We start from the raw sequence: 24,988 nt of genomic DNA, 5'->3' as shown, positions 1-24,988 counted from the left end.
GGTAACGGGGCGGTACGGTGGTGCAGTGGTAGCGCTGCTGCCTCACAGTTAGGAGACTCGGGTTTGCTTCCCGGGTCCTCCTTGCGTGGAGTTTGCATGATCTCCCCGTGTCTGCGTGGGTTTCCTCCGGGTGCTCCGGTTTCCTCCCACAGTCAAAAGACATGCAGGTTAGGTGAATTGGCGATTCTAAATTGGCCCTAGTGTGTGCTTGGTGTGTGGGTGTGTTTGTGTGTGTCCTGCGGTGGGTTGGCACCCTGCCCGGGATTGGTTCCTGCCTTGTGCCCTGTGTTGGCTGGGATTGGATCCAGCAGACCCCCGTGACCCTGTGTTCGGATTCAGCGGGTTGGAAAATGGATGGATGGATGGATGTATGGTAACCATTGCTTACAGAACTTATAGGATGGCATTTGACGAGGCACAAAAACCCAGGAGATTTAGAGAAAATAAGGAAATTGAAATTCAGTAAAATGACATGACATGGCATGGTAAGCATGTCTCCACTTAAATTATGCAATGATCGTTAGGTTAATCTTTTGATCTCCTCCCCCAAATGGAAAAAAATGTAACAAGAAAACCTGTTGAGTACGGTGTTTGAATTTAATTTTTGCAAAATCCTTATCATTGTTTTCTAGACGGTTAATACGGTACCTCAGCCATATCAAAAAACTTTTGTATCTGTATTGTTTATATTTTGTAAATGAATGCACTATAGATTAGCATTGATGAAGAAGAAAAATAACATCAGACTTTCCAAAGCAAATATTCATATTTATAATTATTCTTAATCTGTTCCTAAATTTAAATTCAGTCAAAATATAAATAAATACAAATTGTGCAATATATATTGCAAAATGTGAAAGTTGTGTAAATGCAATGCAGCATACACATCCTCCACCACAATGCATGGTCTCTTATTTGCCTTCCATCACCTGGGTAATATTTAAAACTTGATTTCCAAGTAGGAAAAAAAACATTTTTACATTTTAAACTGAAAACACCTTAGCCACTAGGCCTAAAAAAATCATTTTAATTCATAAACTGAAGCAAAGGAATGGGCAAGCAACAGATAAAGTGTATTATGAACAGCAATGGTGCCATATACTGAAACTAAGATGGCTATTTTTCTGAATTCATATATCAATTAAATTTTCATACTAAGATAAAATAACCTCCCAGAAGACATGGAAGATATTAAATCACAGTGAAGATAGCAAAGAAGAACAGTGCTACAGGGATTATTATTATTATTATGTATTATTTAGGTGTGCTTGGAGACTTCATTAATTGTTTTGAAAGATGGAGCATTCTAAAGTTTTTTTTTGTTTCCTTCATCAAAGTGACATATATCATATTTTTGTTTATTAAATATTTTTGCAACATACTGAAAAATAACATTGATAATAGAATGTAGTTACAATACTGTACATTCATTACTGCAGTACATTAATTGTTTTTTAATAGTATTTACAAAATTATGCTGTTAAAAACCAAACCCAGAAGTAACTGAAAAAGCTTTCACAGACAACAGACTCCATCTTGAATTTTTAAATTTACATGTAATAGTGTTACTTTTTGTTTTTCCTTGCTTGCATATTTTTTTACTTTGTGGTTACAAAGACCACTGAACTTCAAGCAGCACGTCAAGTGAATTTGTGTTGCAAAAATTTGTGTAAATCCCTGATGTCATATAGTGAGTTCCCACCCAAATGTGTGACCCTGCTGGTGTTTCAGTAACTTGCACTGGAGATCAGTTTGCCATCAAAAGCGGCTATTAGATGATTGAAAGAGGAAAACAGACAAAACACGCAACGTGAAATAACCTCTCTCTAGGAAAATTTGAAACTGCAGGGCACACACACACACAGGACAATTTAGAATCACCAATGCACCTAACCTGCATGTCTTTGGACTGTGGGAGGACACTGGAGTACCCAGAGGAAACCCACGCAGACACAGGGAAAACATGCAAGCTCCACGCAGGGAGGACCCGGGAAGTGAACCTGGGTCTCCTAACTGCGAGGCAGCAGCGCTACCCAGTGCGCTACCCAGTGCGCCACCATGCCACCTGAGGGCTTACTTAAATTTCATAATTTCTTTTTTTTAATAAATCCTAATGTCAATTTAAAAAGTAGGAATTTCCATACTGCTGTTACTAGTCAGTGATTTATTAGTCAGTGCAAAGCTTGCTGTACCGAGTTTGTTATTTTCACATTACTAAAAACAGAATAATGTAAAAAAAAGGATTCATTACAGTTGTATTGTAAGAAAAATAATGATTTTGTATATTGGCAATGAAAGTGTTCTGAGTATGTAAGAAACACAAATATTAAGAAAATGATTTATAAATATTGACATAATATGGTTTTATCTTCCCTATCACCCTGAATTTGGGTCATACATCTGAAATGTATGACTATGTTATTAAGATGTTTTGTCCCTCTTGTACCACCAATGAATCCCAAGAGGGCTGCCCATCTGTGACTCTCATGAAACCCTTATAGTGTCCAAAAATAAGCTATGCCAGAGGGAGTATAGGCTGCCTCCACAGTGTATTTAGGAACACATGACCCCAAGAGGCAATCTCCCTGTGTCTGTGCATTATAATGATTTCCTGACCAGGAAAGGGCACCCCAACCATTTTAGCCGAGATGCAAATCCATCCACATGATCCATCCATTATAAGGGCATTCCCATTGGAATAGATGATAATATTTACCTAGCTTGGATGCTAGCACATTCCTGCCTTCCATAACAACAGGCAGTAAGGTGCTTCTCAGGAGTAGAACAAATTTCAAATATTTAGATGAATGTCATGAAATCTCAATTATCATGTGTTTTAGTCTTATTAACAAAAAACAATTAACAATCAATGATAGAAATATATGAGGTAATGAATTATAGTTTCAAATCTGGATTGAAAATGATCCAATTGCTTTGGTGAGTTATAGCAGAGACTTCTGATTCTTCACACATCATAAAGTTAGGGGCGCGCTGGTGTTTTTTAGTGGGTGATAATGATTACTGACCTGATTGAAAAGCCGCGGCACTAATAAATAATTAGATAACAATGGGAGTATATAATTAAAAAATACTTAGAACTTGAATTAAGATTAAAATATTCCCACAAAAAAGACATACATACGCATTTTACACTGAATCACACTCACAAAAGGCATGCACAAAGAAAGACTACAATTATTTAATTGAATCACATTTCCTATCTTGTTATAATAAGCAGGAGGTCATAACACTCTTTCTGGCTTCACTTTATAAGCTAAATCATTGAATGTGTGGGACAACTGTGGGATTGCATTTTCTTTGGAAACAAGGAGGATTACGTCATTGCCTATTGTGGAGTCATGTACACAATTTGCTATTGGAAAATTTTCAATTCATGTAATGCCAGTTTTCTAACACTACAAAAAAAACAAAATGGCTTTATATCGCAACGCTTTACACTCTGTTAAATGCCAGTCAAAATTTTCTGATATTCAAACCTAAACATTGATTTTTAGCACTTGACCAGAGCAGATAAATATTAGCATCTTATTAATGTAAACTAAAATGATATTTCTTTTGTCAAGGAGAGGCTAATGACATCACTGAACTATCTTGTAACAGTTTTTTCAGTTTTTACATTATCATATAGCTAGACATGATACTGGCACTCCCATAAAACATACAGTATCATTGTATACTTCACCATTTCTTAACCCTTAGAAAAAAAACCAGACAGTTCATCCACAAAGGTGTCTCATGACATCAAATTACAATACATTCAAAACTTTAAACACAGCTACATACTGAAATACCAGATGATTCTTGTAAGCTTGATATTCTCTTTCAAATTACATCCACTTAGCATGAGTGAACATTTTTTTCACCCTACGGTACATACAACAAGGTGAAATAAGACACTGAAATATGAAACTTTTTACCTCTTTACACAACTCATATTCGTCATAAATACAGATAAATGAATACTTGTTTCACCTCAGAAGTCATCTGATATTTACCTGCCTTTATCAAGGAGATAATCCTTTCTTTCTTTTTTTTTTTTGCAGTTTGGAGAGTGTATCAAATGAACAAAATGCCATTGCATTTATCCATTGTTTTGAAAAAAATAATCCCTCAATACAAGCATATGGACAATATTGATTTAACATACAAAAACACATTGTTATATTTCTGCTTGCAACAAATTATTCTAACAAACTGTTAACTATATCTCAAAAGGCCTGGTTAGTATTGTGAAACTCATCAAATTCAGAATGCATTCTCCCCACCCTCTTACAGAAAGAAAATTCTTCTGGCTCTAATTACACCCATCTTGTTCCTGAAATTCCAGTTTTAATATTGCAGTAAGTCAAAACAATGCATATAGCTTAAAGCATAAATTTAACATACATTTTTAACAATGTGCTTTCATTGTAATTCATTTATTAAAAAAAAAAAGCTGCAGGTTCATTACCAACAATAAATCACCCCCACTCTCTCTCTCTCTCTTTCTTTCTCCCCCAGCTTTCACACATTTTATATAAGGTGTTATCAGTGTGTGTCACAATGTAATTCAGACAGACTAGCATTTCTAACATGGGTTAGTGTTTAACTGTATGCTGGAACGGGGAGAACAAGTAACCTTAGATTGTTTATGATGGGTGCGTTGTTTCTAGAATCCTCAAAAAAGCTGTTGTCATGGGCTTTTGTACAAACAACCATTCCAATGATTTCCAGAGTGTGGTGTAAAACTCAAACAGTTACCAGTGGTAGGCAATCCTGTGGATGAAAACATCTTGTGGATAGCGGGTATCAAGGGAGAAAGGCAAGAATCACACAAGAAAATGGACAGGGAGAAGGCCACAACCAAACAAATCACATTTGAATTCAACAAATTCAGAAAAGTATAAAAGATATCCTTAAGTAAAATTTGCTCCGTAGAGTTCTTAACCTCAGACTGGGCCAAGGGTTCGCTTTCCCACAGTATAATAACCCTACACACATAACCCTACACACAAAGACATTACAGGAGAGGCTTAGGGACAACTGTGTGAATGTCCTTGAGTGGTTCAGCTAGAGCTCAGACCTGAACCCAATCAAATATTTCATTCGAGACCTGAAAATAGTTGTCTACTGATGATCTCCATCCAACCTGACAGAGCTTGAGAGGATCTGCACAGAAGAATGGAAGAAAATCCTCAAATTCAAGTGTACAAAGCTTGTCTTGTCATACCAAAGAAGACTCCAGAATGGAATTGCTGGCAAAGATGTTTCAACTATGTACTAATTAAAGGGCCTGAATACTTGTGTCTATGTGATATTTCAGTTTTTTTACTTTTAATAAATTTGCAAAAAATTCTAAAATCTTGTAATTATTGAGTGTTGCTTGATAAGGGAAAAATAAATTTAAATGAGCTTAGCTTAAGGCAGCAACATACCAAAATGTGAATAAAGCAAAGAGGTCTGATTACTTTGTTAATGCACTGTGTTTATGAGTTGTCACACATGTGTGTATAGGAGGCAGCTGAAGGGCTTGGAGATGAATGGTAATACATCTGCCCAGGGGGTGGAGGGGTGCACTAACGCTCTTTCTAAGTTCCCTGCAGACCTTTCCTGGGAAATCCCACCAAGAGTCACTGCTTCGACTCGGGACACCCCACTTCTGGCACCGCCCCCCAGGACGACATCACTTCCGGTCCCGCCCCCCAAGACGGCATCACTTCCGGCCCGGCCCTGAGGACAACATCACTTCCGGCCCCGGCCCCGAGGACGACATCAATTCCCCCAGATTTCCTATAAAGCCTCACTCCTTTTCACTGGAATGCAGTTCTGTTTTGGATTCTGTCTTGTAAACTTGACTCAGTCTTAAAGCATTTACTTTTTGCAGCCAGGATACCAAATTATACGGGTGGCTGCAACAAACCTTGCCATGTCTCTTGTTTCTTCGTATCACAGAGTTTATAAACTCATTATTGTCATGTGAACAGGCTGAATTGAAATTCTTATTTGCTTGTGCTAATCAACACACAACACATCATCACTCTTCAACACATAGTATATATATTTTAACCGTTTTATATGACATGGAAGGAGAATAAAGAGTGCCCAATATTGTTATTTAATAATATGTGAAATATATTATAATACATTTCTCTTTCACATTACTTTTTTCGTCTCTGCTTGTCCTGAGGCCTCAAACTGTAGAGGCAGGGCTCCAGTCCAAAAATAAAAAGGTAAAAAAAAAACAGTAACAACTACAACCACAGCAACAACATTCATTTATATAGCAAACAATGTAGCTCAAACTGCTTTACAAACTATCAAAGAGAAAATTAGAAGAAAAGAAAAACAAATAAGAATAGGCACAAAGAAAAAACAAATAAATCTATACAATCTTAAAAACTGGTTGCCAAATACAAAAATTAAGAAATTAAAAAAGTACTAAGGTGTCAAAACAATACATACACACACGCACACACACGCACGTACACGCACACACACACACACACGCACATATATATTTGCAGCTGGAGATCCATAAAGGGAGAAAAATGAATCATGTACCATAAAGTAGTTTTTATTCCTGAGCTTTCATCCCCTGCCAGGGGTCTTCATCAGAGGATAATGCTTAGACTTACAAGAATCAAAGGCAATATATAGCAAAAAATTACGTGGAGGGTGGGTGTGGGAGGTGGCTAAGACAGTGTGATCGGGGGGGGGGGAGGATATTGGGTGTACAGATTATTTATTATGAACATGTTCTTCTTAAGTTTGCATATGCTGGATTTATGTCCAAATGTCTGTTGATGGCGTTCTCATTTGATAGCCAAAATTCGGCCAGCTCTCTGGCACTTTTAGTACTGGCCTTAAATTTTACTTGTACATTGTCCAGTTACTCAAACATTTAATTTATGACTCAGAATATTTGGTGAACAGTGCTGAGTTGGCATTACAGCGCTTGAAAGATGTATCCATCGCCGAGGATGAGAGCATGGTTTCGTTTGACGTTGTGTCGCTATACACCATGATTCCGATTCATCTGGCCACAGAAACACTATTAATGAGACTGGAAAGCGACCCCACCATAGAGACAAGAACCAAACTGTCCATTAAAGACATAATGCACCTAATATCACTTTGCCAAAAAACTCACTTTCATTTCAACGGCAAATATTACGCTCAGAAACAAGGCATGCCAATGGGATCGCCGTTATCAGGACTTGTAGCGGAACTGGTAATGCAGCTATTTGAAAACGTGGCTCTATCCCAGTTCACACCCAAAATTTGGATACGCTACGTAGACAACACATTCGTAATACTAAAAAATGACCAGCTGAATGAATTCTACAACCACATCAACACAATATTCCCTGCAATCCAATTCACAATGGAAAAAGAAATTAACCGACACATCAGCTTCCTGGACATCTACATCGAAAGAAATAATGACGCCACCCTGACCACAAGTGTTTACCGTAAAGAATGCTACGCAGACAAGATATTACACTTCACCAGCAACCACCCGGTATCTCATAAACGGGTGTTAAAACTCTATTCAGAAGAGTCCACACCCATTGTAATATGAAGGAAACAAAAATGAATGAGAGATGCTATCTCTTCCATCTTTTCACTTCAAACAGATACTCAAAAACATTCATTAATCGGAGCTTACACAGAAGACGCCAAAAAACTCAGCAAACAATCGACTTGAATCACAACCCCCCCCCCCCCCCCCCCCCCAACACCACCTGGCACTCACTCCCTTATCACCACAAGGTGTCTGAAGGTACAGCGCGCCTCCTGGCCAAGTCAGGCGTCAGAATAGCACACAAACCCACAAACAATTTGCACACGGTCCTCTTTATTTCTAAAAACAAGAAATTGACAGCAGAAACACGAAACGCAGTTTATAGCATTCCATGCAGTTCTTGCTCAGCAGTATACATAGGACAAACTTCAAAAAGAATCGCAACACGTATACAGGAACATCGCAACGCCGTCAGAAGAAAGGACTCACTATCATTGATCTATATGCATACTAAATTAACAGGACATACATTTAACTGGGACAATGTACAAGTAAAATTTAAGGCCAGTACTAAAAGTGCCAGAGAGATGTCTGAATCTTGGCTATCAAATGAGAATGCCATCAACAGACACTTGGACATAAATCCAGTATATGCAAACTTAAGAAGAACATGTTCATAATAAATAATCTGTACACACAATACCCCCCCCCCCCCCCCCCCCGCTCCTGATCACACTGTCTTAGCCACCTCCCCCACCCCCCCACGTAATTTTTTGCTATATATTGCCTTTGATTCTTGTAAATCTAAGCATTATCCTCTGATAAAGACCCCTGGCAGGGGATGAAAGCTCAGGAATAAAAACTACTTTGTGATGCGTGATTAATTTTTTATTAATTAATTAATTAATTATATATATATATATATATATAGATGTCAGAAGGGGACTTTGTTTTTCAATTTCCTGGATAATCCAGTTATTGATTGTGTCAGGGTTGTCTGTGTAGGTATTTGCTGTCTTGCAAAGGAGTCACCGCTTTGAAGTCTGGCTGGTTGAGTATACAAACAAGTACCAAGTTGTGATAAAAGAACTGCTGCTTCCTTGGAGGATGTCTGTATTTACCTGAAATTAACATGTTTGACAATATTGGTTTCTAATCAGCAGATCTGTACTCATTAATGGTTGGTAACAATACATTTTGTTAACTTGTGTTTTCATTAATTGTTAAACCCAGGAAATTTAGATGTGCCATTGATTAAACTGATTGTCCAGGACTGACAACAGCAGGGACTGAAGGAGATTTAAACTCCTGGGCAGCAGAAGGCAGGGGGCCAGTCCACTGAGAACGCTGCCAAGAGACTCGGACAGAGCACAGGGGCTCGTAGGCAGACGAGGGTACCTGGCTGGCACGACGTGAGGCACAAGGACGGCAACACTTCCAGGGAGGAAGAGACAGCTCCACAAGGAGACGCCAGATGTGGGTTCAGCGAGAGAGGGAATCTGCATGAAAGGACCAAGCAAAGCTGACAGACGAGAAATGAGGCGTGCCTAGGTCACAGCAACACAAGGAGCCCAGAGTGGAAAAAAAGGAACGACGAAGAAACGCTGACAGGGATTCAATGTTTTGACAAAACTTCTGTTGGAAAACGAGTGTCTGGTGAACAGAGTGCATCCGTGGACAGTTGAATGATTAAGTGTTGGGGTAACACAGTGAGCAACTTGGACTCTGCACCACTAAAGGTTGTATCCTCCAATTCTTGTTTTTAACGGACTTTTAGAGTGTGGACTGTGTGTTTTCCTTTTTAAAAAAGGAAATTCGTTCCTGATATGTTTAGATTTTGTTATGTTCATTAATCTTTTTAATGTACCCTAAGTTCTTGTCAATAAGCCGCGGCTTATCTAAGGAAAAAAGTTGTGAAAATGAAAAAATAGAATATCGGCTTATACATAAGTCCGGCTTATACATCCATCGCGGGGGTTGCGTTCCAGAGCCACCCGCGAAATAAGAATATCCGCGAAGTAGAAACCATATGTTTATATGGTTATTTTTATATTGTCATGCTTGGGTCACAGATTTGCGCAGAAACACAGGAGGTTGTAGAGAGACAGGAACGTTATTCAAACACTGCAAACAAACATTTGTCTCTTTCAAAAGTTTAAACTGTGCTCCATGACAAGACAGATGACAGTTCAGTCTCACAATTAAAAGAATGCAAACATATCTTCCTCTTCAAAGGAAGAAACAAATCAATATGTCTGTTTGGCTTTTAAGTATGCGAAGCACCGTGGCACAAAGCTGTTGAAGGCGGCAGCTCACACCCCCTCAGTCAGGAGCAGACAAAGAGAGGGAGAGGGAGAGTTTGTTTTTCAGTCAAAAATCAATACGTGCCCTTCGAGCTTTTAAGTATGCGAAGCACTGTGCAGCATGTCTTTTCAGGAATCAGCTTTACAAAAGATAGCAACGTGAAGATAATCTTTCAGCATTTTTAGACGAGCGTCTGTATCGTCTAGGTGTGCAAACAGCCCCCCTGCTCAATCCCCATACGTCAGGATCACAGATAGTCAGCGCAAGATTGACAGAAAAGTAAGCAATCTAGCTTCTCAGCCATCTGCCAATAGCGTCCCTTGTATGAAATCAACTGGGCAAACCAACTGAGGAAGCATGTACCAGAAATTAAAAGACCCATTGTCCGCAGAAATCCGCGATATATATTTAAATATGCTTACATATAAAATCACAATTTAAATGACCGCTACGCGCTCGTGTTGACTCGGCGACGCCCAGAGCAGAAAGAACGCGCTCCGGCCGCTCCAATCGCGCCATGCGGGGAGTGAGAGAGACGGCAATATCTCACACTCTCTCCCCCCTTAAAGAAATTAAATGGGCGCGAGTGAGACCACTGACCTCCCTCCCTTCTATTAGTTATAGGTTATAGTATGTTCGGCTTATCCATGAGTCCGGCTTATCTATGATACGATTTTATTTTAAAAATTCGTATGATTTTTGGTCTCCGGCTAATACATGAGTCCGGCTTATAGACAAGAACTTAGGGTACTTTATATTGTCTTGTGTAACAGAACTTACTGTGTTTTTTTTTCTGAAATTACTGTTGTGTCTTTCATTGTGTGTTTACTCACCGCCCAATTTAAAGAAACCTGTGTGCTATTTTCAGTAAATTTCAAGAGTTCCCAGTCTCTTAATAAAACTGGGTGGTGTAGTCGGATATTTAAATGGTGTCTAAGTTAGATTACCTGTAAGTGTGACCAGACACCTGTTACATATATATATATATATATATATCTATATATATATATATATATATATATATATATATATATATATATATATATATATATATATATATACACAGCTTTGCCCACGTAGAAGTGAAACAGGACAGCGAGGAGGGCCCTGCCCAGCTCCCGGCTCCTGACATCACGCTTACCTCTCCCCTTGGCCCGCAGTCTCTGTCTCGGATTACTGCGAATATATCAGTTCTGCAAGCGAACTATGATTCTTAGCGCAATGAGAGAAGTCACAAAATCAACAGGAATGTTCAAACAAATTCTCGAAAAAAGCCTGATCTAAATCCGTTAAGTAGTTCTCTCGTGAAAAGCGGACAGACATACAGACGTTGGGTTTTACATATATAGATGACATTAAACTGCATCAGGCCCTGCAAGTGGTCCTCCAACTTGCAGGGAAATCGTGGGGGTTGGTGGCAGGATTGGGACTCCAGCCAACGTAAAAAAAAAACTTTCCACAACTATGACACGACAAAAAGGACCGGTATTTGCTCTCCATGGCAGTAGCTCTGCTGTAGCCACCCATAGGAAGGTTGCTCGCATCATGAAGGGGATGGGGGAAAGCCCCAGGAGCCCCATCCCCGTAAGAGTCGAAACTGTCAGAGAGCCAATGGGGTAAGGCCTGTTAGGGATCAGAACTGGTGTGGTGCTGAGGTGTTGCCCACTGCACGGCAACACTCGGGTCAATTTGAGGTGGCTCATCCGGGTAGGCGCATGGAACTTCTTGTCTCTCCAGCATGATGATCATCTTCCTCTGTTGTCGGAGGAGCTGCATAATCTCCGCATTTCAGTGGCGGCATTCTCTGAGGTGCGCAGACCTGGGACTGACTAGATCTCTGTAGGTGAATACAACTTTTATTGGTCTGGTCACACTGATGGCTGTCATACTCAGGGAGTATGTGTTGCTGTAGCGGATTGGCTTCTTCCGATGGTGTCCGATGTCACTCCTTTCAATGAGCGTATTATGAGACTCAGATTACGGCACTACCTGGGTGCCTTGTCTGTTGTCTCAGTGTATGCTCTGACTGCGGTGAGTGATGTCTCGGTGAGGGAGACATTTTATTCGCAACCTCGCTTAGTGGTTGAAGGGTGCCCACATGGTGACACTCCTGTGGTCATGGGTGACTTCCATGCAACCACTTGGCTGGCTATGAGGATTATCTCGGTCCCCATGGGTCTGGTGAAAGTGGCTCCATGTTCCGTGACTTTGCAAAAGGTCAGGGGCTGTGAATCGCTGGATCCTGGTTCCAGCACCCTGAGCTGCATCATTGGACTTGGTACTCCAATACTCGTGGTGCGGTGAAAGAGATCAATCACATCCTCATGAGCAGATGCTGGGGGCTCTTGCAAAACTGCAGGGTCTACAGAAATGCCCAGTTTGTGAATTCTGACCACAGACTTGTTGTTGCTACTCTGAAGATCAAGCTTAGGTCCAGTACATTATCACCTACTAGGAAAGTGAGCCTGGATTTGGCCAGACTCCAAGACCAGGCTGTTTCTAATGAGTCTGCACGCAGTTTGTGTGAAGAACTTGCAGATTTGGGTGCGACTGTCGATCCTAATGTGATGTGGGAGACCTTCCGTGACAAGACCCTGGAGGTTGATGAGGGTTGTGTTGGTGTTACCGGTGTTCCCAGAAGGAGGTGTTTCATCTTGCAGGGCACCCTGGATATCATCAAGAGAAGTCACAGCACACAGCTCGATGACAACTCTGGTCATTACCAGGAACTGTGAAGGATGGCTGCAAGTGCTCTTAGAGCAGATAAAGAGGCTTTTGTTAGAGGAATCTGTGAGCAAGTGACACACCATTTGTGGTCCAGCGATCCACGTCCTGCTTACAGAGGAATCGAAGCATTACGCACATCCGAATCTGTTCCTCGGAGAGTTGCAGTCAGAGCGGCTGATGGAAAGGTTCTTACGGATGACACTACAGTTGTGACCCACTGGGCTGATTACTCGAGCAATTGTTCAAAGCTGATCATCCGGCAAGGATGTTGGATATCTCTGGGTCCACGGTTCTTGAGGCTGATCCTCCAATTAGCTGTGAACCACACAATCTCAGTGAGATTGCACAGGTGGTGAACCAGCTGAGGGGAGGAAAGGCTGCAGGGATCTGTGGTATCCGGGGTGAACTTCTCCAGGCTGGGGTTAAAGCTATCTTCCTGTTATTGTAAGCAATCTTTGCTTCCATTTGGGAGACTGGCGTCATCCCAACTGACTGGAAAATGGGACTTGTCGTCCCTATCTGGAAAGGGAAGGGTGATTGCCTGCATTTTGGGTAAGGTCCTTGCTAGGGTCGTCCTCAATAGGATCCGTGATCACTTGCTCACCTACCAGTGACTGAAGCAGTCTGGTTTTACGCTTAAGAAGTCTACCATCGACCGCATTCTGGCACTGAGGGCTCTTATGGAGTGCAAACATGAATATCAGCAGAGTTTCTTTGCAGCCTTTGTCAATTTTCGTAAATCATTCAACTCAGTTGATCGAGCTGCCCTGTGGGACATCCTGCAGATTCGTGGGATCCCCTCAAGGTTGCTGGGCTTGCGAGTGTCCTGGATAAAACCAAGATCTAGGCCTATAATGACCTCTTAGGCACAGCCATCAGCAGTGTGTCTGTCTGTGGAAAAAGTGTCAACCTTGTTGAGAGGTTTACTTACCTTGGCAGTGACATTCATGTCTCTGGTGACTCTTCCTATGAAGTCAGTAGACGGACTGGAAGAGCATGGGGGCCATGAGGTTGCTGGAAAGGGGTGTGTGGTGATCCTGATATATATGCAAAAGGACAAAGGTCCAAGTCTTTAGAGTCCTGGTGGTTCCTGTCTTACTATATGGTTTCGAGACATGGACAATATCCAGTGACCTGAGAAGAAGACTGGACTCCTTTGGTTTGACTTTGTGCCAAATGATTGGTTGCTCATGGGATTACGAATGAGGCACATTACCTGCATTGTGAGGGAGCGTCAGTTACGGCACTACGGCCATGTGGCACGAATCCCAGAGGGAGATCCAGCTCACAGGAGGTGAAATTCAGGTTTCTTAGACTCCAGTACCTCTGATCTATTACAGTGCTTTTAGAATGTATGTATAGCTGAGCAATTTTTATGCCACTTTTCTTGCAGTACTTATGTATTATGTGATGAGACTAATACTTCATAACCTACTAGGATAGGTGAAGCAGTTTAAGTACTATATGTTCATGACTGTCTTGGTTCAACAGTGTTCAATGCAAGCCACTTTAAGTTTTAATAGAATAAGGAGTATCTTAACTCTGTATATCAGTACAAATTTTAAAGTTAATCCAGGTTACAGCATACTTTATAATTCCTTTGATTGAATCCTATACAATATCAGTGTTTTTATACAAACTCACACCCCAGCTCACTTGATTGTAGTATGTATTGCAATAAGTAAAAAAGAAAAGGTTTCTTAACAAAGTACTAAATGTACAACTAGTGTATATTACCTGTAAATCACTGGCTAGTTCTTCTATACTTTTCAAACTGGCTTCTTTCACAGGTACTGCGATAACTGAATCATCATTCTTCAGCACTTTAAGTTCCTCAAGCTCTTCATTCTGCTTTATCAGAAAAAAAAAACAATATTTGTTTGATTAGGCAACTCATGTTGTTCAATAAACCTGTAGCAGTAACCGAAATTAACATGGTATGCAATATCAGTAGTAACAGAAAAAATAAACTTTATTAAAATGGCAGTAATTGTTCCATTAGTCTAATGGCCTTGTGCACTAGTGGTGGAGTTTTTCTAAAATACTGTCCCACTTAGCCTCACTTTGTTTGGCTCACCATACATTGAATTTAAGCATATCATATTTATTTTACAGATTTGAAACAGACATTACATTCCTTAGAAAATGCTCAGTAGTTCTTGGACCACTGCCAAAAGCAGTACACATTTTACAACTTGCAAATCATGTAATGTGGGTTCATAGTGAACCAACAGTTACTACCTCTTAGCTATTATATGATCATTGTTTATTAAACAAAAACAAGTAGTAATTCCTCAAGCACATTCCCAAAAGCACGTCAGTAACATACTGTATGTAGAACATGGATTCCTGTAGTTGATTATGTGCCTCTAATATTATTCTTTTTCATCAACAACTTACATTGGCATAAAAAAGGTAAAATGGCAATGATAGTAGTTTTCTTATTGTCTGGAATGGAGTATGAAACTTGTATGTTCTTGTATTGATTTCCTCAATGACTTTGGTATTCTATTACAGTCTAAATACACATTGTTAGGTCAGCTTGGTGTATGTGTTTGGCCTTCAAGAGACAATAAATGAACCACCCATGGATTTATTCTTTTTTCCTCATTAATCAGCTGTAAATTTGTTAGAGGATACCAGATGCTATTTTTGTACACAACAGAAACAGTAAATGCTACTGTATAAGTTCAGTTAAAGTAGATATAGAATTGTCAATTCAGTTCAAGTGAGATCATGGCCCAGAACAATTCAAGACAAATGTAGAGCAAGATTTTGGTAAGAAATTAATATTTTAGGCTGTTGCAACTTCTGAACCCAGATGCCACATTAACGAGTGACTTCTGTGAGTAGCAGAATGTGAGACTGACATCTTTCCTAGGTTACTTGTTCATTTAAAAAGAGCAAAGAATTATACACAAGCTAAAAAAAAACTAAGTTACAAACCAGCTGTAAGACCACATATCTATTATATAACCAAAACAGCTTGATGGACTGAATGTTCTCCTGTTACTTATCATCCTTTTTATATTATAATAACATAATGTTACTTTCTTAAACCTACTTAATAACATTCAGGGTCACCTGTACCTGAAGTTTATCCAGACAGGATCCATCACAAGGGAGTAACAAATCCTTAATGGGATGGCAATCCATTGTAGGGTCTACTCAGATACACACAGGTAGTTTAGAATTTCTGTTTAGTCTAAAAAACATATTGAGGATGTGACTGGTAAATTTACAGAGATGTGGGAGAACACATAAACTCCATACAGACAGAGAGTACAAAACTGAAACCTAGAACACTGGATAATGAGACAGTACTGTGGTGAAGTGAGTATAGGGTCCATGGAAGTATGAGTTTTTTAGTCATAGATTCAGTGTGGCTCAGGCTTGTGGGTGCTGAAGCACTCTGCTGTGAACGTGAACAACTGTAGCGTTTTCATTGCTTTTCATTTCATTTCAATTTTCCATTGACACTGCTCAAGTCGTCAGGCTGTGTGCATTTATCCACAAAGTATAAAAGAAGCCTGGGAAATAAAATAAAAAGGAAAGAACAAAAAGAGAGATGACAATCAAGGAAGTAAGAAGAAAAAAAGACAAAAGAGCAGAATTGAATTGGAGTCTGTAGTATTAAATACTGGCAAAGTGGTCAGAGGAAACCCCACAGTGGAGCTAAGTGAGGGTTCTCCTGGGGTGGACTTGAGCACATCTGCTGCACAGTGGACAGCAAGAACAATCATGGGGCTCTCATGGATCCGGCAGATAATAAGATGGGCATAGTGAGACAAAGCTAAGTGTGTCCCAGTGGATGCTGAGGGATGGTGACTGAGACAGGAGTTGAGAAGGGGATCCTATGGATCCCACAGACAAAAAGGTATAGGGTATCCTTGTGAATCCTCAGGGATAGTGACCGGTATAGAAGTAGACATGGACCAGTTTTGCCAGGGTCTTGGCTCTCATTGAGCATACCTGGAATTTGAATGAGTGCATCAAGACAAGAGAGAGGGAGAAAAAAAGGGAGGACACACTGTAAAGGAAAATAATGGCAATTCTGGTTAGATTTTATTCCTAGCTTTATGGAATATTTAAGATGTATTTATTGCATTTTAACTCATTCACAAGGCACTGGATTTTATTAGAATATTTATATATTTCTTTATTGAACTGAACTGCAATATGTTTTACAAATTGAACACCATTTACACTAATGATTGTTTGTTTCAGCTCTTATTGCACTAATCCATTTTGGTATATGACTATCGGTCCGGGGTTCAGGGAGTAGTGATATCATACTAAATAAATAAATGAAATCCCAATTAAGATAAAAATCTATAGCTATGTGTTTCAGCTCATGAAAAAATAATAATTTACAGATCAAACTTATTTTGTACATAAAATATTAGAAGCTGTTTGGGGGTAAAGAGCTCTGCTTATTTTTAATTATTGGGCAGGGAGCAAAACAATCTGACTTTCCAGGCAATAATTTGCCTGGTCACAAATAAATGCAGCCACTAACTATCTATCTCTCTCTCCCTCTCTCTCTCTCTCTCAGCCTGCATAATAATTTACTCTGCTTTCAACAAAAAAGATAACAGTGGTATGTCTTTCATTTCCTAGGAACATTTGAAAACTGGGGTGTTTCCTGAACAAAGATTTTTAGTGAAGCAGTATTTATCCATCCATCGATCCATCATCCAACCCGCTATATCCTAACTACAGGGTCACGGGGGTCTGCTGGAGCCAATCCCAGCCAACACAGGGTGCAACGCAGGAAACAAACCCCGGGCAGGGGGCCAGCCCACCGCCGGGCACACACACACACCCACACACCAAGCACACACTAGGGACAATTTAGAATCGCCAATGCACCTAACCTGCACGTCTTGGGACTGTGGGAGGAAACTGGAGTACCCAGAGGAAACCCACGCAGACAGGGGGAAAACATGCAAAGTCTACGCAGGGAGGACCCGGGAAGCAAACTTGGGTCTCCTAACTGCGAGGCAGCAGTGCTACCCACTGTGCCACCGTGCCACCCCTAAGTAGTATTTAGTTGTATGAAATTAAATCAAATGTGAAAAACTGGCTGTGTAAAAATTTGGCGACCCTTGTAGTTTTGCTGATTTGAATGCGTGTAACTGCTCAATATTGATTACTTGTAACACCAAATTGGTTGGATTAGTTCGTTAAGCCTTAAACTTCATAGACAGGTGTGTCCAATCATGAAAAAAGGCATTTAAGGTGGTCAATTGCAAGTTGTGCTTCTTTCCCTTTGACTCTTCTCTGAAGAGTGACAGCATGGGATCCTCAAAGCAACTCTCAAAAGATCTGAAAACAAAGATTGTTCAATATCATGGTTTAGGGGAAGGCTACAAGAAGCTATCTCAGAGGTTTAAACTGTCAGTTTCAACTGTAAGGAGTGTAATCAGGAAATGGAAGGCCACAGGCACAGTTGCTGTTAAACCCAGGTCTGGCAGGCCAAGAAAAATACAGGACATATGCGTAGGATTGTGAGAATGGTCACAGACAACCTGCAGATCACCTCCAAAGACCTGCAAGAACATCTTGCTGCAGATGGTGTATCTGTACATCGTTCTACAATTCAGCGCAATTTGCACAAACAACATCTGTATGGCAGGGTGATGAGAAAGAATCCCTTTCTGTACTCACAGCACAAACAGAGTCACGTGTTGTATGCAAATGCTCATTTAGACAAACCAGATTCATTTTGGAACAAAGTGCTATGGACTAATGAGACAAAAATTGAGTTATTTGATCATAAGAAAAAGTGCTTTACATGCCGGAAGAAGACAACCGCATTCCAAGAAAAATACCTGCTATCTACTGTCAAATTTGGTGGAGGTTCCATCATGCTGTGGGGCTGTGTGGCTATTTCAGGGACTGGGGCCCTTGTTAAAGTTGAGGGTCCGGTGACTTCAACCCAATATCAACAAATTCTTCAGGATAATGTTCAAGCATCAGTCACAAAGTTGAAGTTATGCAGGGGTTGGATATTCCAACAAGACAATGACCCAAAACACTGTTTGAAAACTACAAAGGCATTCATGCAGAGGGAGAAATACAATGTTCTGGAATGGCCGTCACAGTCCCCTGACTTGAATATCATCGAAAATCTATGGGATGATTTGAAGCAGGCTGTCCATGCTCGGCAGCCATCAAATTGAACTGAACTGGAGAGATTTTGTATGGAAGAATGGTCAAAAATACCTCCATCCAGAATCCGGACACTCATCAAAGGCTATAGGAGGCGTCTAGAGGCTGTTATATTTGCAAAAGGAGGCTCAACTAAGTATTGATGCAATATCTCTTTTGGGGTGCCCAAATGTATGCACCTGTCTAATTTTGTTATGATGCATATTGTATATTTTCTGTTAATCCAATAAACTTAATGTCACTGCTGAAATACTACTATTTCCATAAGGCATGTCATATATTAAAAGAAAGTTGCTACTTTGAAAGCTATGATAAACAAAAACCCAAAGAATTAAATTGAAAAGAATTGGAGGGGTTCCCAAACTTTTTCATATGACTGTGTGTGTGTATATATATATATATATATATATATATATATATATATATATATATAAATATATAAGACATCCAATGTCTATTTGTCTGCCTGTATGTCTATCAGCTTTTCATGAGAAAACTACTTGACGGAATTAGATCTGTTTTTTTTCTATAATTTGCTTGCACATTCCGGATGATTTTGCAACTTCTCTCATCGCACTAAGTATCTTAATTCACTTGCGGTACTGATTTATTTGTATGAGTCCACTAGAGTAGCTGCAGGCCAACGGGATGGGTGAGGGGCCAGAATTACATTTTTTTTTATTGATTTTTAAAGTCTGTCCTGTTTCACTACTATGTGGGCAGAACCGCAGTTGACAACTAGATACATCATAAAAATTGAACAAATACCTATTAATTAATTTTCTTGATGAATGATGGAAACTACTTTATGACAACTGCTCAGATACATGAAAGTTAGAAACAGAATTGTCTTAAGGATGACAGTACAAATGACTATCACTAAAATAATATCATTAAAAAGAGCAGCATTTAACTTTCAAATTGTGCCAACAAATCTTCAAAAATGCCTCTACAATAGGTGTATAGATTCTCTTCCTGAGAAGTAATTTATTTACTGTACATGTTCAAGGAAATACTTTGCATATCTAGATAGCATTTCTTTATGTGTTCTTCTGCTTTGTTGACAAAGACAAAGATGTTTAAAACTAGACAGTTTTAGTCATTTGCAAACACAAACATCACACACCTTCAAGGTTTTGCCATTGTACAATGTACACAATGTACAGCATACTAAGATTGTAAAATGTTTATGAAACATTTTATTTTCATGAATCAACATTTATTATGCAAGTAACCCAGCCACAGGGGATGCACAAACCAGTGAGTTTCTTCATGCCGGTCCCAAGCCCGGATACATGGGGAGGGTTACATCAGGAAGGGCATCCGGTATAAAATTTTGCCAAATCGATATTTTGGACAACAATACAAATTTCCATACCGAATCAGTCGAGCCCCTGGTTAACAACGACTGCCGCCAGTACTGTTAGCTAACAATGTGCTAGCGGAAATTGGTCTACTGTTGGCCAAAGAAGAAGAAGAAGAAGGAGAAGAAGAAGAGGGAGATGAGAGTGGAACTGAGGGTAGGAACTTTGAATGTTGGCAGTATGACTGGTAAGGGGAGAGAGTTAGCAGATATGATGGAAAGAAGGAAGGTTTATATTATATTATATTATCATATTATTTATATTTATATTATATTATATTGTGCGTGCAAGAGACTAAATGGAAGGGGAGTAAGGCCAGGTGCATCGGAGGAGGATTCAAATTGTTCGATCATGGTGTGGATAGGAGGAGAAATGGAGTAGAGGTTATTCTGAAAGAACAGTATGTCAAGAGTGTTTTGGAGGTGAAAAGAGTTTCAGACAGAGTAATAATTATGAAGCTGGAAATTGGAGGTGTGATGATGAATGTTGTCAGTGCATATGCCCCGCAAGTTGGGTGTACAATGGATGAGAAAGAAGATTGTTGGAGTGAGTTGGATGAAGTGATGAACAGTGTACCCAAGGGACAGAAAGTGGTGATTGGAGCGGATTTCAATGGACATGTTGGTGAAAGGAACAGAGGAGGTGATGGGTAGGTATGGTGTCAAGGAGAGGAACAAAGAAGGGCAGAGGATAGTGGATTTTGCCAAAAGGATGGACATGGCTGTGGTGAATACATATTTTAAGAAGAGGGATGAACATAGGGTTATGTACAAGAGTGGAGGAAGATGCACACACATAGATTATATTCTATGCAGAAAAGTCAATCTGACGGACATTGAAGACTGAAAAGTGGTGGCAGGGGAAAGTGTAGTTAAGCAGCATAGGATGGTGGTCTGTAGGATGATATTGGAGATCACGAAGAGGAAGAGAGTGAGGGCAGAGCCAAGGATCAAATGGTGGAAGTTGAAAAAGGAATAATGCAAGGTTGAGTTTGGCGAGAATGTGAGACAGGCACTGGGTGGTAGTGAAGAGTTACCAGACAGTTGGGAAACTACAGCAGATGTAGTAAGGGTGACAGCAAAAAGGATGCTTGGCATGACATCTGGACAGAGGAAGGAGGAAAAGGAAACATGGTGGTGGAATGGGGACATACAGGAGTGTATACAGAGGAAGAGGATGGCAAAGAAGAAGTGGGATAGTCAGAGAGATGCAGAAAGTAGACAAGAGTACAAGGAGATAAGGCGCAAGGTGAAGAGAGAGGTGGTGAAGGCTAAAGAAAAGGTGTATGAAGAGTTGTATGAGAGGTTGAACACTAAGGAGGGAGAAAAGGACCTGTACCAATTGGCTAGACAGAGGGACCGAGATGGGAAAGATGTGCAGCAGGTTAGGGTGATAAAGGATAAAGATGGAAACTTACTCACAAGCTAGGAGAGTGTATTGAGCAGATGGAAAGAGTACTTGAGAGGCTGATGAATGAAGAGAATGAGAGAGAGAAGAGTTTGAATGATGTGGAGATAGTGAATCAGGAAGTGCAACGGATTAGCAAGGAGGAAGTAAGGGCAGCTATGAAGAGGATGAAGAATGGAAAAGCCGTTGGTCCAGATGACATACCGGTGGAAACATAGAGGTGTTTAGGAGAGATGGCAGTGGAGTTTTTAACCAGATTGTTTAAGGGAATCTTGTAAAGTGAGAGGATGTCTGAGAATTGGAGAAGAAGTGTATTGGTGCCGATATTTAAGAATAAGGGGGATGTGCAGAACTGTAGTAATTACAGGGGATAAAATTGATGAGCCACAGCATGAAGTTATGGGAAAGAGTAGTGGAAGCTAGGTTAAGAAGTGAGGTGATAATTAATGAGCAGCAGTATAGTTTCATGCCAAGAAAGAGCACCACTGATGCAATGTTTGCTCTGAGGGTGTTGATGGAGATGTATAGAGAAGGTCAGAAGGAGTTGCATTGCATCTTTGTGGACCTGGAGAAAGCATATGACAGGGTGCCTTGAGAGGAGTTGTGGTATTATATGAGGAAGTCGGGAGTGGCATAGAAGTATGTAAGAGTTGTACAGGATATGTAAAAGGGAAGTGTGACCGTGGTAAGGTCTGCGGTAGGAGTGACGGATGCATTCAAGGTGGAGGTGGGATTACATCAAGGATCGGCTCTGAGCCCTTTCTTATTTGCATGGTGATGGACAGGTTGACAGACGAGATTAAACAGGAGTCCCTGTGGACTATGATGTTTGAAGATGACATTCTGATCTGTAGTGAGGAGACCCTGGAGAGGCGGAGATATTCTCTAGAGAGGAAAAGAATGAAGGTCAATAGGGACAAGACAGAATACATGTGTGTAAATAAGAGTTAGGTCAGTGGAATGGTGAGGAGTAGAGTTGGTGAAGGTGGATGAGTTTAAATACTTGGGATCAACAGTATAGAGTAATAGGGATTGTGGAGGAGAGGTGAAAAAGAGAGTGCATGCAGGGTGGAATGGGTGGAGAAGAGTGTCAGGAGTGATTTGTGACAAACAGATATCAGCAAGAGTGAAAGGGAATGTCTACAGGACAGTAGTGAGACCAGCCATGTTATATGGCTTGTTGACACTGGCACTGACCAGAAAGCAGGAGACAGAACTGGAGGTAGCAGAGTTAAAGATGCTAAGATTTGCATTGGGTGTGACAAGGATGGATCAGATTAGAAACGAGTACATCAGAGGGTCAGCTCAAGTTGGACGGTTAGGAGACAAAGTCAGAGAGGCGAGATTGCGTTGGTTAAGACATGTGCAGAAGAGAGATCCTGGGTAAATTGGGAGAAGGATTCTAAGGATAGAGCTGCCAGGCAAGAGAAAAGAGGAAGGCCTAGGAGAGGTTTATGGATGTGGTGAGAGAGGACATGCAGGTGATGAGTGTAACAGAACAAGATGCAGAGGACAGAAAGATATAGAAGAAGATGATCCGCTGTGGCAACCCCTAATGGGAGCAGCTGAAAGAAGAAGAACATTTATTATGCAAGTATCTCAAAAAATATTTAGTTTTAAGCGTCTTGTTGAGCATTGTAACAAGAATCAAAGAACTGAAAACCAAACTTCTACTTATTGTGTAATGGCTATACTGGCAGCCTATGTTTTTGTTACCATATTACTGGTGATATATGTATATCCTACTAAAATACTTGCACATTTCTACTACTAGGAAGAGTAATTATAAAGTGGAAAAACATTATAACCAAGATAATTTGAAAGAATTTGTAAGATAGTTCCTAAAATGAATTAATCCAATAAACCAGGCATGTTTTTGAACAGATTTACCAACATGTTAAGATGGGTGGCCAATAAAGGTACATCGCTTAAATAGCATTCAATTGTCAGCCAGGCTATTTTTTGGGTGAAGATGTCATTCTGTGGAAGTTTGATTTGGTTTTCTACTTCACTGATTCCACTTTTTTGTCACACTTCCCACAGTGTAGTTAGCTTGACTGGTATATCAAAACATTCTATCAGCAAAGCCACAAATTATAAAAGCAAAATGCATTTGACTGCCAAGGCTGTCAATCATTTTCAATGATGTTTCTAATCAAAGTGTCAACAGATTACACTTTCAAAATACTTCCATCTGGGTTACACATAACAAACATTTTCCCCTCAACTAGTTAAATGTGCTTCTTTTACATTAATGGACTATCTGATTAATACTGATTTACAAAATTGATAATCCCAACACCTCAAATCATGTGTCATCATTACATGCTTCATGCCAATCTACCAGACACCTAAGATCCAATGAAGCCAACCATTTAATTAAATCAAAGACCCATTTGTGCAACACTCTGCACTGACATTCCTGCTATATTACAAAGGAACTGTTCATTGAAGCTCCATCAGTGGCCACATTTAAATCATACCTCAAAACTCAACTCACCCCACTTCCATTTTAACTGTTCATATTTGTACTTTGATTCTCTAATTGTTATATTTTGTTCTAGCTATACTAATCATAATGCCTTGTCTTGGTCACTGTTTGTGTGGAATTGATGTTCTCTCTATGTCTGTATGGATCTTCCCTGGAACTTCACATTCATCCCACAATCCGAAGATGTACACTGCTGAACTTAACTTGCCCTGATATGAATATGACTGGGTGTGAGAATGAGTGTATGAGGGGTACGACTTACATATAGCAATTGTTCATTGCGTCAACTCCAGTATTGTGATAATCAATTACTGAATGACTGTTCTGAGGCAAACAAATGTTGTTGGAGTATCAAGCCATGCTCTGTGGCTAGGGATCAGCACTGGCAATCGGAAGGTTGCCGGTTCGAATCCCGTAAATGCCAATAGGGACTCTGCTCTGTTGGGCCCTTGAGCAAGGCCCTTAATCTGCAATTGCTGAGTGCTTTGAGTAGTGAGAAAAGTGCAATATAAATGCAAAGAATTATTTTTATTATTAAGGTGAGATATACTGTATATTCAATATAACTGATTTACCCATTTACTCCCTATATCCCTGCACACCAAGCCAGATGCCCACCGCAGGGTGATATGAGCTTTTATAATTCCAATGACCCAGTTGATCGAACTTTATATAATAAAAGCTTCACTGTGCCTTTTATAGACTGGTATCAAATCCTGAATTGGGTTTGGCTGCTGCTACAACAGTGAAAGATTGCATACTGAAAACAATGGGTTCATAAAATTGATAGACAGATTCACCAATATAATTTTGCTGCCTTGTAACAGCCAAAAAATGATGACATTTTGAGAAAAGAAAACCTGTAAATATTCCTACTTTGCTGTTGCAATTATAGATTGTTATTATCATTTATTCAGTTGTTAGATATTTCAGTAACAGCAGTTAACTTGAGATGGCATAGTGGTACAGTAGTAGCATTGATGTCTTCCTTTAAGG

The 24,988-nt window shown here is 40.0% G+C and overlaps 2 protein-coding genes across 3 annotated transcripts in view; one reads left to right on the top strand and one right to left on the bottom strand.

The window, feature by feature from the left end:
• meak7 (MTOR associated protein, eak-7 homolog) overlaps nt 1-24,988 on the top strand; it is a 514,074-nt gene that overhangs the window by 145,669 nt on the left and 343,417 nt on the right. The window lies entirely within an intron of this gene.
• LOC114658114 (calcium-transporting ATPase type 2C member 2-like) overlaps nt 1-24,988 on the bottom strand; it is a 117,035-nt gene that overhangs the window by 90,668 nt on the left and 1,379 nt on the right. The window contains exon 2 of the mRNA XM_028810161.2: nt 14,294-14,407. Coding sequence (XP_028665994.1) covers nt 14,294-14,407 — 114 coding nt within the window. The remainder of the gene's footprint in view (nt 1-14,293; nt 14,408-24,988) is intronic.

The sequence above is a fragment of the Erpetoichthys calabaricus genome, chromosome 9 (genome assembly GCF_900747795.2).
Source record: "Erpetoichthys calabaricus chromosome 9, fErpCal1.3, whole genome shotgun sequence".
NCBI lineage: Eukaryota > Metazoa > Chordata > Cladistia > Polypteriformes > Polypteridae > Erpetoichthys > Erpetoichthys calabaricus.
This window is presented reverse-complemented; position numbering and strand designations above follow the sequence as displayed.